Below are 13,896 nucleotides of genomic sequence, written 5' to 3'. Positions count from 1 at the left end.
TCACAACAAACAACGAGGTGTTGATTTTATCCTCTTATGCAAGAGGGGACACTGGTGCACAGAGGGGTTAAGAAATTTGCTCAAGGTCACAGAACCAGGAAGTGGCAGAGCTAGGATCCAAGCTTAACTCGTTGAGCTCCAGGCCCTAACCCTTATGCTCTAACATCCCCTTGTCGGCTTGTTTAAGGCAAAAACACTTTCAAATAAGAGGAACAGGTACATCTGTTTCAAAGGGAAACTGGGGCACGAGGCACAAAGAAGCTGCCCTGCCCGTTGTCGTACTGACAGACACTGGACAGGAACTCCTGTCTCCTCTCTCCAGCCAGGGCTCGCTCCGCTGGGCACTGGATGGGAAGCAAAGCAGTGGAGCTGGGATGAAACTGGAGCCTTGTGCTCTCATTTCCAGCAAAGAGGGGTGGAGTGGGGAGGACATCCCAGAAAAGAAAGGGAGGGAGGAGGGAGAGGGGGCTGAGCAGAGTAAGGACCATCTGAGTCCTGACGGCTCCTCCTGCACCGGCCCCAGGTCTGCTCCTTCCTGAAAGGAGCCACGGAGGTGTGGAACGCCCCCCAGGAGGTGCCCTATGCCTACAAGGGGAACCAGTGGATTGGGTATGGCAACCCCAAGAGCTTCGCCCTCAAGGTAAAGCCCTCTGCACCCTTCCTTCTGCCTATTTGGAGAAGGTAGGGAACCTGTCCGCCAGGTGCATTTGAATTACAACCCCAGGAGACGCGTAGGAGAGGCCAGGCAGGGTCTCAAGGTGAGCTAGTGGCCCAGCTGCAGAGCCCAGCAGTTGGAGCAGCCCCTCTGCTCCTGTGCACTTGCAGTTGGCTGCCTTCCTGCACTCGGTCCCTGCACATTCTCATTCCCCCGACTCCGGGAGACTCCCTTTTGGTCCCTGCCCTGCACTGCTCTGTCCTGATCCAGTTCTCCAAGGCAGGCATTCTTCCCAACTCCAAGGAACGGTGTCGACCGGAGTTCTTCCTCTCCTTTGCTCCTCTCCTGCTTACAGCAAATCCATCCAGGCGCAACCAAAATCAGGAAGCAAGAGATCATCTGGGCTGTTAGGCATCTGCCCACTGCCCTTTATTTTATTTTATTTTATTTTATTTTATTTATATATTTTTATTGATTTCAGAGAGGAAGGGAGAAGGAGCGAGAGATAGAAACATCAATGATGAGAGAGAATCATTGATCAGCTACCTCCTGCACACCCCCTACTGGGGATTGAGCCCACAACCTGGGCAATGTGCCCTTGACCAGAATCGAACCTGGGACCCTTCAGTCCATAGGCTAATGCTCTATCCACTGAGCCAAACTGGTTAGGGCTGCCCATTGCCTTTTAGATGCTCAGGTCTTGATGGTTATTGTTTACTGACCTTATACTTCCCTGTCTGGAGCCCTATCTTTTTGCCTAGATACTTGCTGTGTGAAGGGCCCTCTATCTCTTATGACACTACAATCCACCCAAGCTCCCGCTCAGATAGCCTTCTCAGAACGGGGTTGGTGATTACAGAAGGCAGGAGGAAAGGGCTTTTGGGCCCCAGATTCATTCTCCCTGACTTGGTAGCCCTAAAATCTTTCCTTGTACACAAATATGTCTGTGAGTCCCTCAAAGTCACTGCAGGAAAGTCACTCTCCCCTGCCACCCTCTCATGACTAGACTGTCCCCCCACCTCCCCCCATGCTGCTGGAGACACTCTTGTGCAAGGACACCCTACAGTCCCCCTGATTGTCTCCCACAGGCCGAGTGGCTGCTGCAGAACGGCTTTGGAGGGGCCATGGTCTGGGCCATTGACTTGGACGACTTCACGGGCACTTTCTGTGGACAAGGCAAATACCCTCTCATGAATGCCCTCAAATCTGCTCTCAGTGTCTCCACTCCCAGTAAGTAGTGGCACGCCACCTACCTGCCATGAGATAACACACCCAACACGACTGAGGAGGAAGGAAAGAGACTGCCCGGAGCATCTCCCACCTGTTCTCGCATTTTCATATACACCTGGCATTTGGGACCCAGAGAGAGACCCAGGTGGCCTTCTAGGTTCAGTCATGGCTGATAGTCCTCATGAGAAAGGACCTGCCACCGTTCCTGAGGGTCTTCCTCTGTAGAGCTGCTAGGGGGACATCCTGGACATCCTGGAGCCTGGGTAGGGCAGGGACCACAGACACCTCATTCCCTGGTCCACCTGCCCAGCTCCAGCCTTTGTGAATCTTATGGAGTAGTGAGGACAAAACGAGGGACAGATTAAGAAGTTAGGAGATGGATGAGGAAAGAGATGAGAGAAGGAGAAATCTGAAGGGGTCTGGCTTGCACCTGCCCCCAGGTGAGAAGTGGAGTTACAGTTGGTCTCAACACACAATTCTGTCCCCGCCCCAAGTGCCATGGCCAGTCCAGAGAGCAGGAGGCCCAGGAAGCCTGGAGGCAGCTAGTACTAACTGTGGGACCTTTACTTCGTGCCAGGCCTGCTGGTTCTTTAGGTTCATGTTATCCTCACAGGCACTCCTAGAGATAGGCGTGTGATTCGTCTGTTTAAAAATAAAAACTGCCTGGCTGGCATGGCTCAGTGGTTGAGCATCAACCTATGAACCTAGAGGTCATGGTTCAATTCCCAGTCAGGGCATATGCCCAGGTTGTGGGCTCAATTCCCAGTATGGGGCATGCAAGAGGCAGCCCATCAATGACTGTCTCTCGTCGTTGATGTTTCTATCTCTCTCTCTCCCTCTCCCTTCCTCTCTGAAATCAATAAAAATATATTTCAAAAAATAATAAAAACAAACAAATAGGGAGGAAAGGGAGATATTGGTCGAAGGGCACAAGTTTCAATTACACAAGATGAATAAAGTCCTAGGGACCTATATAGAATAGAGCATACAGTTAACACTACTATATTGTCTACTTGAACATTTGCTAGTATTTGGGGAAGCATTTAGGTGATAAAAGTGAGAAACAAACATTACTTTTCCCCTTAAAAATAAAATAAAAATTCATAATTGTATAGCACTTTCCATGTTACATACCAAGCACATTGGAAATTGCTTTACATAATAATTCTAAGAGGTAGTTAAAATTCTATCATTTGAATTCTATCAATTGAGGCTCAGGGAAGATAGTGACTTGCTGATGGTCACATAGCTCATGGCAGAGCTGGTCTATGAACTTGGGCATCGGGTTCAGCCCAGAGTGCTTAACCACTGATTCAGGTAGAATGTGCCCTTGGCCGAGAGGAACCCCCATGACCCTTCAGACACACACTCACCCTGGGAAAGGCGTCCACTGCAGAACCCTTTCTTACTCTCTTCAGATTGCAGAGTGCCCACCTCTACTCTGGGCACCACCTTGGCCCCCCTCGTCACTGCGGCTCCTGTTGGCAATCGTGGATTCTGTGCTGGGAAGTCCAACGGTCTCTACCCCAGCCCCACCAGCAAGCAAGCCTTCTACAACTGCGTGGGTGGGCACACCTACGAGGAGGCTTGTCAGACAGGCCTGGTCTTCGACACCAGTTGCTCTTGCTGTAACTGGCCTTAAGCCACCCACCTGTTGGGCCCATTGGGAACTGCAGGACAGAAGGATGATTAAATGAAAGTGTTGCCTCAGAATGCCCAGTTGTCTATCTTTATTTCTAAGTCTGCACGATTACTGTCCGGTTGTAAGAGAGGCCCCACCTTTTTGTTCCCAGAGCTCTGCAGAGGTTGGTGGTGGGAGAGAAGGAGGGGCTCTGCCTGGGACCTTTCTGTGGGACACACACACACACACACACACACACACACACACACACCCCTGAGGCAGGAGGGGAGGGGGAATGGGAGGCTGGGGGGTGGCGAAAGAGGTCAAGTTCTTGTTCTTTTCCATAAATATGCCTCCAAAGATCTTGCAGAAAGATCCCAAAGAGTGGCCGGACTCAGGATACTTAGTTTATTGCATCACCCCCTTTAGGAAGTCTTACTTCATCAAATCTACTCATCTCCCAACTCTAGGGCTAAGCTCCAGTCTTTAGAAAAATGTCAGAAATATTGCCAAGGAGCTGAAGTTCGTGAATATATAGCAAGAATAATTATTCAGAATTTAAAATTTTGAATTACTATGCGGTTTTATACTTTTGTTATTTAGAAGCATATATTTGAAAATAGTTTTAATAGAACTATTAGTTAAGTTCATTTGTGTAACAAAAATACCAATTACAAATACACATTTAAAAAATTACACAATTCTGATGCCCCTTTCACTCTCATGTGTGTCTGGGTTTGGATGGTGAATTAAGTGAAGGGACTCAGAATTGTTGACCAGATGTCCCATTATGTACTGAATGTCCTCATAAGTCGGCAGCAAAGACGTCCCCAGATTTGCACCAAGTGCTGACTCAGCCATTCTGTAAGCTAACTACAAAACGAGAACTTGAGCTTAATTTCTCATGGATTTGACATCTTTAGCACATATTTCACAGCCACAAAAGCATTTCTGACTCATGGTTCCCCAGGCCTCCCTGTGGTCCCTGTGGTCCCTTGCACTTCAGCCTTTGTATGTGTCTGGATTGCTGTCTTCATCTTAAGAGTCTACACACCCGAATGGCTCCTTATCGCATTGCCCTGGCTCTGTGGGAAGGAAGTCACTCTTGGTATTCCCCCAATCCTCACTCCAAGTCCCTTCCTGCTGCTTTATTTATGAAGCCAACACTTATAAAGGGTACTTGATGGGCAGTCCCCATAGAAACATCCACTCGCTGAATCTTTATAAGACCCTCTAGGTCAGGGGTTCTCAACCTGTGGGTCACGACCCCTTTGGCGGTCGAACGACCCTTTCACAGGGGTCACCTAAGACCATCCTGCATATCAGATATTTACATGACGATTCATAACAGTAGCAACATTGCAGTTATGAAGTAGCAACGGAAATAATTTTATGGTTGGGTCACAACATGAGGAACTGTATTTAAAGGGCCAGAAGGTTGAGAACCACTGCCCTAGGTAGTCACGGTGATGATGCCCACTTTCAGGAACATGGCACAGAGAGGCTGAGAAATGGCCTAGAGTCCTGCACCTTGGAAATGCATTGGAAAGCTGGCAGTGTGGTTCTGGTGTCTGTGACCTTTCCCACACCCTGGGCTGTCCTTTGGTGCAACCACGCCATGAGACTACCTCTCACTCCCAGGCCAGGCTGGATATTCTAAAAGCAATCTTCTCCAAAAACATCTTCTTGATTCTCTCCACCTACCTCTGCCCATTTCTTTGGAATCCTTAAATCCAGATGGATTGGAAAGCTGGCAGTGTGGTTCTGGTGTCTGTGACCTTTCCCACACCCTGGGCTGTCCTTTGGTGCAACCACGCCATGAGACTACCTCTCACTCCCAGGCCAGGCTGGATATTCTAAAAGCAATCTTCTCCAAAAACATCTTCTTGATTCTCTCCACCTACCTCTGCCCATTTCTTTGGAATCTTTAAATCCAGATGCATAGCTGCCCACTCATCCAGCTGGACTCCTTTTTAGTTGGTTCTAACAGTTACTCTGGACTAACTTGTCCTATAGCACTTAATTCAACAGGTCATAATTTCCTCTTTCATTATCTGCCTGCAGCAGTGATAGTGAGCCCTGTGTCTTGTTTACTCAAACAGTCCAGCACTCACATGGTACCTGACACAATGTAGGTCATGATTAAATAAGTGAATGAACATTAATAAATAGCTTGAAACAGGTGCATTCCCCTGGTATTTACTCTAAGTGCAGTATTGACTAGCAGGTTATAGAAGACAGGAATTGTGCCTCCTCCCTTTCTTCCTTCCAATTTGTGACTCACATTTTACTGGAAGAATGCTTTTTAAAAAAATACATCCTGCCTGATTTCCCATATGTTAAGTCCTATATATACTTAAGCATTTTTTAAACAAGAAGATATATTGACAACCTAGAATGTTTAGTCCATTTACATTTAATGTAATTACTGGTATATTTGGGTTTAAACCTACTTTTTTTTCTTTTTTTACTACTCTAGTCAACTAACTAAAGGGAACTTTTACTGAGACCTCACACCCATGGGGCTTATGCAGGAGGCCACCCTGCAGGGCTGGAGGGCATGTATTTGACCTTCTTTTTAGGGTGGATGTTGGTGGTGGTTTGTAACATTTAACGGCCCAGAAGTGCAGGCAAGGGAAACGCTTGGGGCAGATCATTTTGTGGAAGTTGCATTTCTGTTTGAGCTGGAGGAGGGAAGGCTCACTAATGCCACTTGGCAGGCAAAGCACCAGGTTCAGGGTGAATTTTTTCTGGATGGTAAAGTCTGAGTGTGGCCATCCTCTAGCTGTTTACTCACAAGAATCAGATGCTGCTGGCTGGGCAGGGTGCCCTCCTTGTCTTGAAATTGGGCTTTAACATTCTCAATGGTGTCACTGGGTTCAACCTCAAGGGCGATGATCTTGCCCATGAGGGTCTCACAAAGATCTGCATCTGTCGATTTGCTGCCTCATTGGAGAGAAAGAGCTAAATCTACACTCCTTCTTGACTCACATTTCAAATTCTGTTTCTTCTCCTCTTTGGAGGAGAATAACAGTTGTGAAAAGGGAAACAAGGAAGGAACATCTTCAGAGTGCAGACTAGTCTTCAGGCAAATAAATTCTAGAAAACTGTACATAGGAAATTTGAGTATCTGGACATTTATTCTATTTTTTTAAAGGCTGTTAGATATTCTAGCATCAGGGGAAAGAGATAGAGTGAGAGCATGTTAACCTGTTTCTGGAAAGGACCGTGGAAACCATTTGCTACCAATAGATGAGGGTGAAATAGCCACTTAGCGCTATCCACACAGAGAGTGTAGCCCATTGTACAAAACCATTTTGAATTATGTAAGCTATTCCGCAATGGAGCTTATTAGTATGGTGTCTGGGCTTGAGCCCAATCCTTTCTTCTTGTACAGTGAAATCAAGATAATATGGTTTCCCTGTCAATAATGGGTTCTTAAATGGGTTTGAGGTTTTTGAGCACTACCAATACCAACATTGACTTTGGAGGCAATTACGACAAATGAGAAACTGATAAGTCACAGGAGGTGGGGTATAAGAGGCAGGTTGAACAAGGGAGTTTCTACCACTGAGGCAAGATGGCCAAGCTCACCCTCCTCACTGGTAAGCAACCACCGCCACTCTGTGTCCTTGAGCCACTCTCTCCCTCCTGCTTTTCTGCCCCTTTAAAACCTTTGAACTCAACCCAATCGCCAGAGATGATCGCTTTGGGGAAAGCACAGGGACACGGTTCCTTCCCTGGTGATAGGTCTCCCACTGCTCTGCGGGCCCCTCCCTTCCCCAAGCCTCAAGGCTCATGGCCCTTTAGTGGTCCTGTGAGCGGGAGTAGAGGGGAGTGGGCTTCTAGGAGAAACCTTAGGACTTTATCGGCCTCAGTAGGTTGGAGGGTACAGAGGTGTTAAAAGGACTCGAAGAGTGAAGCGTAGGGAACATGCTACTGTGCATGAAGCACTGTGTGGAAAGGCTGCTGTGTCCGCAGACGCATCCCTCCAGCTCATTGTTCTCTCTGTTGCTTTAAGGTCTGCTCCTTGTGCTGACAGCTGAGATAGGTATGTATGCTTCTTGGCAGGGACCCCCATATTGTTCCCTTTCCGTTTCTTCATCATTTGGAAACTCAGCATGGCCCTCAGTCCTTCTACATAAAACAAAGACTATTAATTAAATTTTTTAGGGAGTTCGAAATTCCTTAACCAAGTTAAGGATTGGGATCATTGGCCTAAAACCCCAACGCTAATATTGTCTAGTCAATATGTGTGACCACTCACACATAAATGTTAATAAAAAATAACACGACCAGGCATCTTCATGGTGCTGTCTGCTCTGTTAAAGCATTTTCAAGTCTGTCATCTCAGTGAGTCTATAAAACAACTATTTGCTGAGAGGAGGAAAAGGCATTACACCCATCTCGCAGCCCAGTAAACTAAGGCAGAGAATGACTTATCATATGACTTGTCCAGGAGGTCAGGGCAGAATCTAAACCTGGAGCCAGAACTCTTGACTGTGAGGGGATGGTTTGCTTCCTTCTGAGTGAAGTTATTACTCAGGGAGACAGCTACACATGCTACACAGACTTATACCATCATCCTATCTGGGTTGTAGTTTCCAAATGAGTAAAATGGGAAGAATAGTAGCACCTACTTCATAGGATTTTGGTGATGATTATTGAATGAATTTAAATAAATTATTGAGAGCAGTGTTTGGTAAATAAATGCTAAGTGAGCATTAGTGATTGCTAGTATTAATTAGCATGCTGAAGGGACTAGGACAGTGGTTCTCAACCTTGGCTGCACATTAGAATCACCTGGGAATCTTTTTAAAATCCTGATTTCTGGGCCTCATCCTCCGGAAATTCTGTTTCTTTGTTACTAATGTTGTGGCCCCACCCCATAACAAAGAAACAGAATTTCCGGAGGATGAGGCCCAGAAATCAGGATTTTAAAAAGATTCCCAGGTGATTCTAATGTGCAGCCAAGGTTGAGAACCACTGGACTAGGATAAATTTAAATCAGAGTTTACTGCTTTAAGGTTTTATCTCAGCAAAGGGCACTGATTTCTAAGGGTCTTTAATTCTCTCTTGAGGGACAGAGCTACCTCTGACAGATATCTTCAGCCCTAAATTGCCTGCTAATTATGGGTTGGCCACAATACACAGGAATCTCAGGCACATCTCTCCCCTCCCAATTCATTTGGAAGTCTGTGGTTTCTCAGGCAATCAGAGATGGTGTCACCCCCAGGGAGCTTGCTCTCTCATTGTTTCTCACCTCTTGCTCTGGGGAACAGGTTCTGCCTATCACCTGACTTGCTACTTCACCAACTGGGCCCAGTACCGGCCAGGCCTGGGGCGCTTCAAGCCCGATGACATCGACCCCTGCCTCTGCACTCACCTGATCTACGCCTTCGCCGGAATGCGCAACAACGAGATCACCACCATCGAATGGAATGACGTGACCCTCTACCAGGCTTTCAATGGCCTGAAAAACAAGTAAGCGATGAAAGGACTGAAGTTTAAAATCTTTTAACCTTTGAGAATAGTTTGGATGAAACCTTCCACAGTAGCCTCCAGGCTGAAATTCCAAACAGGCCAACAAGCAGCACACAGATAAACTCCCAGCTTTCTGACAATTTCCACGACAGGGGTGACTCTCACTTAAGGGCAATGGCTGGCTCTCAGGAGGGGGTCATCCACTGAAGTCTAGCTCAGTTGCCCAGGGAAGTTTAGTAAAGTCCAAGTGCTATGGACTCAGGTGGGAACAACCTTCTACTTGGAAGCAACCTGAAGCTGGCACTCATGAGCACACCATGTCCACCATCTAAAGCCAGCGCTCCCACAGTTGAGGAGGAATGGATGAGAATGAAGAGACCAGTATGAGAGTTGGCGTGAGACTTCTCCTGGCTTAGCAATCATGAAATCAGGTGATGTTGAAATGATTTCTCTTTCTTTCCATTTGTTCTGACACACTCTTTGCTTCTTTCCCTTCAGAAACAGTCAACTGAAAACACTCCTGGCCATTGGCGGCTGGAACTTTGGGACTGCCCCGTAAGTTTGGCAAGATGACACCCTACACCGATGTTATGACAAGGTGTCGGGACCACAGAGGCAAGCCCTCACCCTGCCCCCTTGGGGTCTCCCGTAGTTTCACTGCCATGGTGTCCACTCCTGAGAACCGCCAGACTTTCATCGCCTCGGTCATCAGATTCCTGCGCCAGTATGACTTTGACGGGCTGGACTTTGACTGGGAGTATCCTGGCTCGCGGGGGAGCCCGCCTCAGGACAAGCACCTCTTCACTGTCCTGGTGCAGGTGAGCTGTGTTCCATGTCATTTTTAAATTCAAATTTCATTTTTAAATTCCAGTTTGCATTCGATATCATTTGGTATTAGTTTCTGGAGAGCACACAACCCATTTCATGTGCAAGATCACTGAGGCTGTAGAGAACCCAGCTCCCTGCAACCTCAGTGGGAGAGGAAGGACCTGGATGCCTAGTGCCGTGAGAATGCTGAAGGAGGAAAGATGGACGATTGATTCAATTTAATTCAAAGAATAGTCATGAACGTCAACTTAGAGTTCACGTTCATAGACGTTCTCCTACTCTTGCACAGGAAATGCGTGAAGCTTTTGAGCAGGAGGCCAAGCAGGTCAACAAGCCCAGGCTGATGGTCACTGCCGCAGTCGCTGGTGGCATCTCCAACATCCAGGCTGGCTATGAGATCCCCCAGCTGTCCCAGTGAGTGACACTTGTCCCCAGCTCCTCTGTGTCACTCGTGTAAGAGACGCTCATCCTTAGTCTGTCTTGCTGTTCAGGGACCTTGTTGAGGAGGCTTTGGGAGGGGTATCTTTGCCTGCAGAGGTGTGGGAGATGACCATCAGAGATGGTTTTACCTGCTTTACCTGGACTGCAGGTACCTGGACTTCATCCATGTCATGACCTATGACCTCCATGGCTCCTGGGAGGGCTACACTGGAGAGAACAGCCCCCTCTACAAATACCCAACCGACACTGGCAGCAACGCCTACCTCAATGTGGTGAGTCCCTACACAGACATATATACAGACCAGAGACGTGTCCTAAATCACATGGGGATTCGGGGACAAAAGGCATCATAAATTTAGTCAGGTTCTCAAATGGGAAATCAAGTTGCTATAATTAATTAACTAGTTCCCATTTACAAAAAAAAAAATCACCAACTAATTAACACCAAACTGCCAATTTTATCAGATAGGAAAGAAGATTAATAACAAGTGCTTCTTTAATAAAAGAAAATGAGGCACTACTACTCATATTACAATAAATTACAAAATGCTTCTCTGATCTTTCCTGTCTTCCCATTCCCCGGTTGCCTTGTCTAATTTCTACTATTCCAATCTTTGCACATGTATGCCATGCAGAATTTCAGCCATTCACCAACAGATCATACCAGGAAAATCATGAGAAAAAATAACTTAGCCCTTCACTCATGGTTTGAATGGGAAAAGTTTACCTAAAGCTTTCATATTGGCATGTCATTAAAAGAAGTTAGTTGAGATTAGGACAAACCACTTCAGTAGAGGTACATCAGTGATGCTCTAAAACACTTTGTCAAGCAGCAGGCACAACCATACACAAACACTGGGCTAATAACTAATTACGAGGCCATCAGCCTGGTGGGGCCTCTCTCTAACCTGCTGCCATTGCAGGATTACATCATGAACTACTGGAAGGACAACGGGGCCCCAGCTGAGAAGCTCATCGTTGGATTCCCAACCTATGGACACACCTACATCCTGAGCAACCCCTCCAACCATGGGATCGGGGCTCCGATCACTGGCCCTGGCCCTGCTGGGCCCTACACCAGGCAGTCTGGGTTCTGGGCCTACTATGAGGTACGCTCCCGGCAATCTGAGAGAGACAGAGAAAGGTGGCTTTCTCTAGGCCAGGGGTTTAACAATATAAAAGTCCAACACGTCTTGGCTCACTTAACAAGTAGTTGGCTCATTACGGGCGGCAAGATGAGCACTCATGTGGCACGTTAGGCTGGATTCCAAATACAGAGAGAGTAGGAAAAAGAGATACCATCAGCGAGATTACATCAGTGAACAGACACTGCTCACTGCCTGCCAAGGCATTCTTTGATTTAAGAGCTTCTCCCACATTGAAAATAAATGACCCACATGTGACAAAGGATCAAATGAGAAATGAAGTAAGAAATTTGCTGATAGAGCTCTAGGCCTTCCTTTTCAAGTAGCTTCATGCATCCCTTCTCTATTTCCATCCCCCATGCCCTTTACTCCTGCTACATGGACACTTTGTCCACCTCTTGACCTCTCCCTTACCTCCTCTTAGATCTGTCCCTTCCTGAAGAATGGCGCCACTGAAGTGTGGGAGGCTGCTCAGGATGTCCCCTATGCTTACAAAGGCAATGAGTGGCTTGGCTATGACAACACCAAGAGCTTCAAAATCAAGGTGGACTGTGTTCTATGGATTGTTGTTGCCTCTTTGTTCCCATCTGTAGCCCTGGAGCCCCAGGCTGGCCTTGATGTCTGCACTTCATTGGATTTCTCTGTAATTACCACAGGCTGACTGGCTGAAGAAGAACAACTTTGGAGGCGCCATGGTCTGGGCCATCGATCTGGATGACTTCACGGGCACTTTCTGCAACCAGGGCAAATTCCCCCTGACCACCAGCCTGAAGGACGCCCTGGGCCTGCAGAGTGGAAGTGAGTTGGAGTTGAGACCCTAAGCCTCAAACTTGAGAGACATTTCAAAGCCTTCTTGAAAGTCAAGGAGTCATGGTCCAAGGGATTTGATGACTATTGCTCTATTCATATTTGGTAATGTGAATAATGGTGGGGAGAACAAACAGGGTTCTTCACCATTCCTTTATCCATAATTCATTTCACAAGCAAGATTTTAGCATCTATTAGGTATTAGCACTAAGTAGGTATGACAGAGGATCCTGAATACATAAGTCACAACCTCTACTCTATAGAAGCTTACAATCTAATGGGAGAGATACTATTGATGAGATTACAAAGCTAGATAACAACACAGAGGATATTCTATGGTGAAATCCCAGAAAAGGGATAAGAAACTTCCTTGTGACTTTATGTCATTAAGGTCTCAATGCATCAGGGGGAACTAGGAAGGAGGAAAAAAAGACAAATTATGCTTTGAAGGATGAAGAGGGAGTTCGTTGATAAGCAAAGAGGAGAGGGGAGGGCAGGCATACCAGATCAGGAGACTGAAATATGCACAGACATGGAAGGAGGAGCTAAGAAGAAAATCCAGGATATTAGTTCTCACGCATCAGACACACTAACAGAAAGCAGGGGGGCTCAGGATCTGGTTTCTTTCTTGTAGGTTGCAAAGCCCCAGCCCAGCCCATTGCTCCCATCACCGAGGCTCCCAGTACAGGTGGAGGCAGTGGCAGCGGCAGCGGCAGTGGCAGCTCGGGAAGCAGCCCCGGTGGCAGTGGATTCTGTGCCAACAGGGCCAGTGGCCTGTACCCCGATCCCACTGACAAAAACGCCTTCTACAACTGTGTGAACGGACATACCTTCATTCAGCACTGCCAGTCCGGCCTGGTCTTTGATGCCTCCTGCTCCTGCTGCAACTGGTGATGTCTTTGCCAGACACCACGTCCCTCATTCCAGCTCAGAAATTGTTGTACAATAAAGGGTTGAGCATTACTGCGCAATAGCTTCTACTTCTTTCCTGTAGGGTCTTGAATGTAGTTAACCCCAGTCTCCCAATGACATACGATAGCTCCACCAGCCCACCAGCCATGTGGTTTCTTTGGTGAGCACCCACAGCAGGCCCGGCTCTCTCCTGGGTGCTGGGTGGAGGGAGCAGAGGGATTCAAGGAAGATGCCTGGTCCTTTCATTCTCAAAACATGTACTCAGAGGAGGGTGGGAGGAGACAAGGATGCAAGAGTCAAATAATAAGGACCCATAAACAAACGTGTCTCTATACATTCCTTTAGAGCAGAGATTTCCAACTGGTGTGCCAAGAATTTTTAAAACATGCAATATCTGACTCTTTAGGCAGATGCACTGACCTCTTTTCCCTGAGAACATCAAATAAAAAAATGACAACAGACAGCACAACAATAGCCATCCAGTGTGAATGAATCAAAATTATACCTATTTTTTTTTTTTGGTGTTGCAGAATTTTAGTAATTAGTTTATGTGTGCCATGAGACGAAAAAGGTTGAAAATTGCAGTTTTAGAGAACTATTTCTAGATGTTCAAGGGATGCAATAGTGAAGATTTGGAAGTAATTTATATGTGAAAATAAGAGAGGAAGTGGGTTTGAGCAGGATTGGGGAGGATTAGGAGGGATAGTGAGACAGAGGAGATGGGATACTCTGGGAAGGCAATTTAAAGCGAGGAGCCTGGCCCATGTAAAGGT

General features: G+C 46.9%; 1 protein-coding gene across 1 annotated transcript in view; it reads left to right on the top strand.

Moving 5' to 3' along the window:
* Window positions 1-13,148, top strand: part of LOC102261423 (acidic mammalian chitinase) — a 17,881-nt gene extending 4,733 nt beyond the window's left edge. Inside the window, exons 2-11 of the mRNA XM_014534614.1 lie at window positions 7,528-7,557; window positions 8,789-8,990; window positions 9,489-9,545; window positions 9,643-9,808; window positions 10,108-10,232; window positions 10,408-10,531; window positions 11,183-11,368; window positions 11,829-11,948; window positions 12,061-12,202; window positions 12,846-13,148. Of these exons, the coding sequence (XP_014390100.1) occupies window positions 7,528-7,557; window positions 8,789-8,990; window positions 9,489-9,545; window positions 9,643-9,808; window positions 10,108-10,232; window positions 10,408-10,531; window positions 11,183-11,368; window positions 11,829-11,948; window positions 12,061-12,202; window positions 12,846-13,105 (1,412 nt within the window). The 3' untranslated portion in view covers window positions 13,106-13,148. The remainder of the gene's footprint in view (window positions 1-7,527; window positions 7,558-8,788; window positions 8,991-9,488; window positions 9,546-9,642; window positions 9,809-10,107; window positions 10,233-10,407; window positions 10,532-11,182; window positions 11,369-11,828; window positions 11,949-12,060; window positions 12,203-12,845) is intronic.
* Window positions 13,149-13,896: the final 748 nt, after the last annotated feature.

Source organism: Myotis brandtii, unplaced genomic scaffold, assembly GCF_000412655.1.
Source record: "Myotis brandtii unplaced genomic scaffold, ASM41265v1 scaffold131, whole genome shotgun sequence".
In the NCBI taxonomy this organism is placed as follows: domain Eukaryota; kingdom Metazoa; phylum Chordata; class Mammalia; order Chiroptera; family Vespertilionidae; genus Myotis; species Myotis brandtii.
This window is presented reverse-complemented; position numbering and strand designations above follow the sequence as displayed.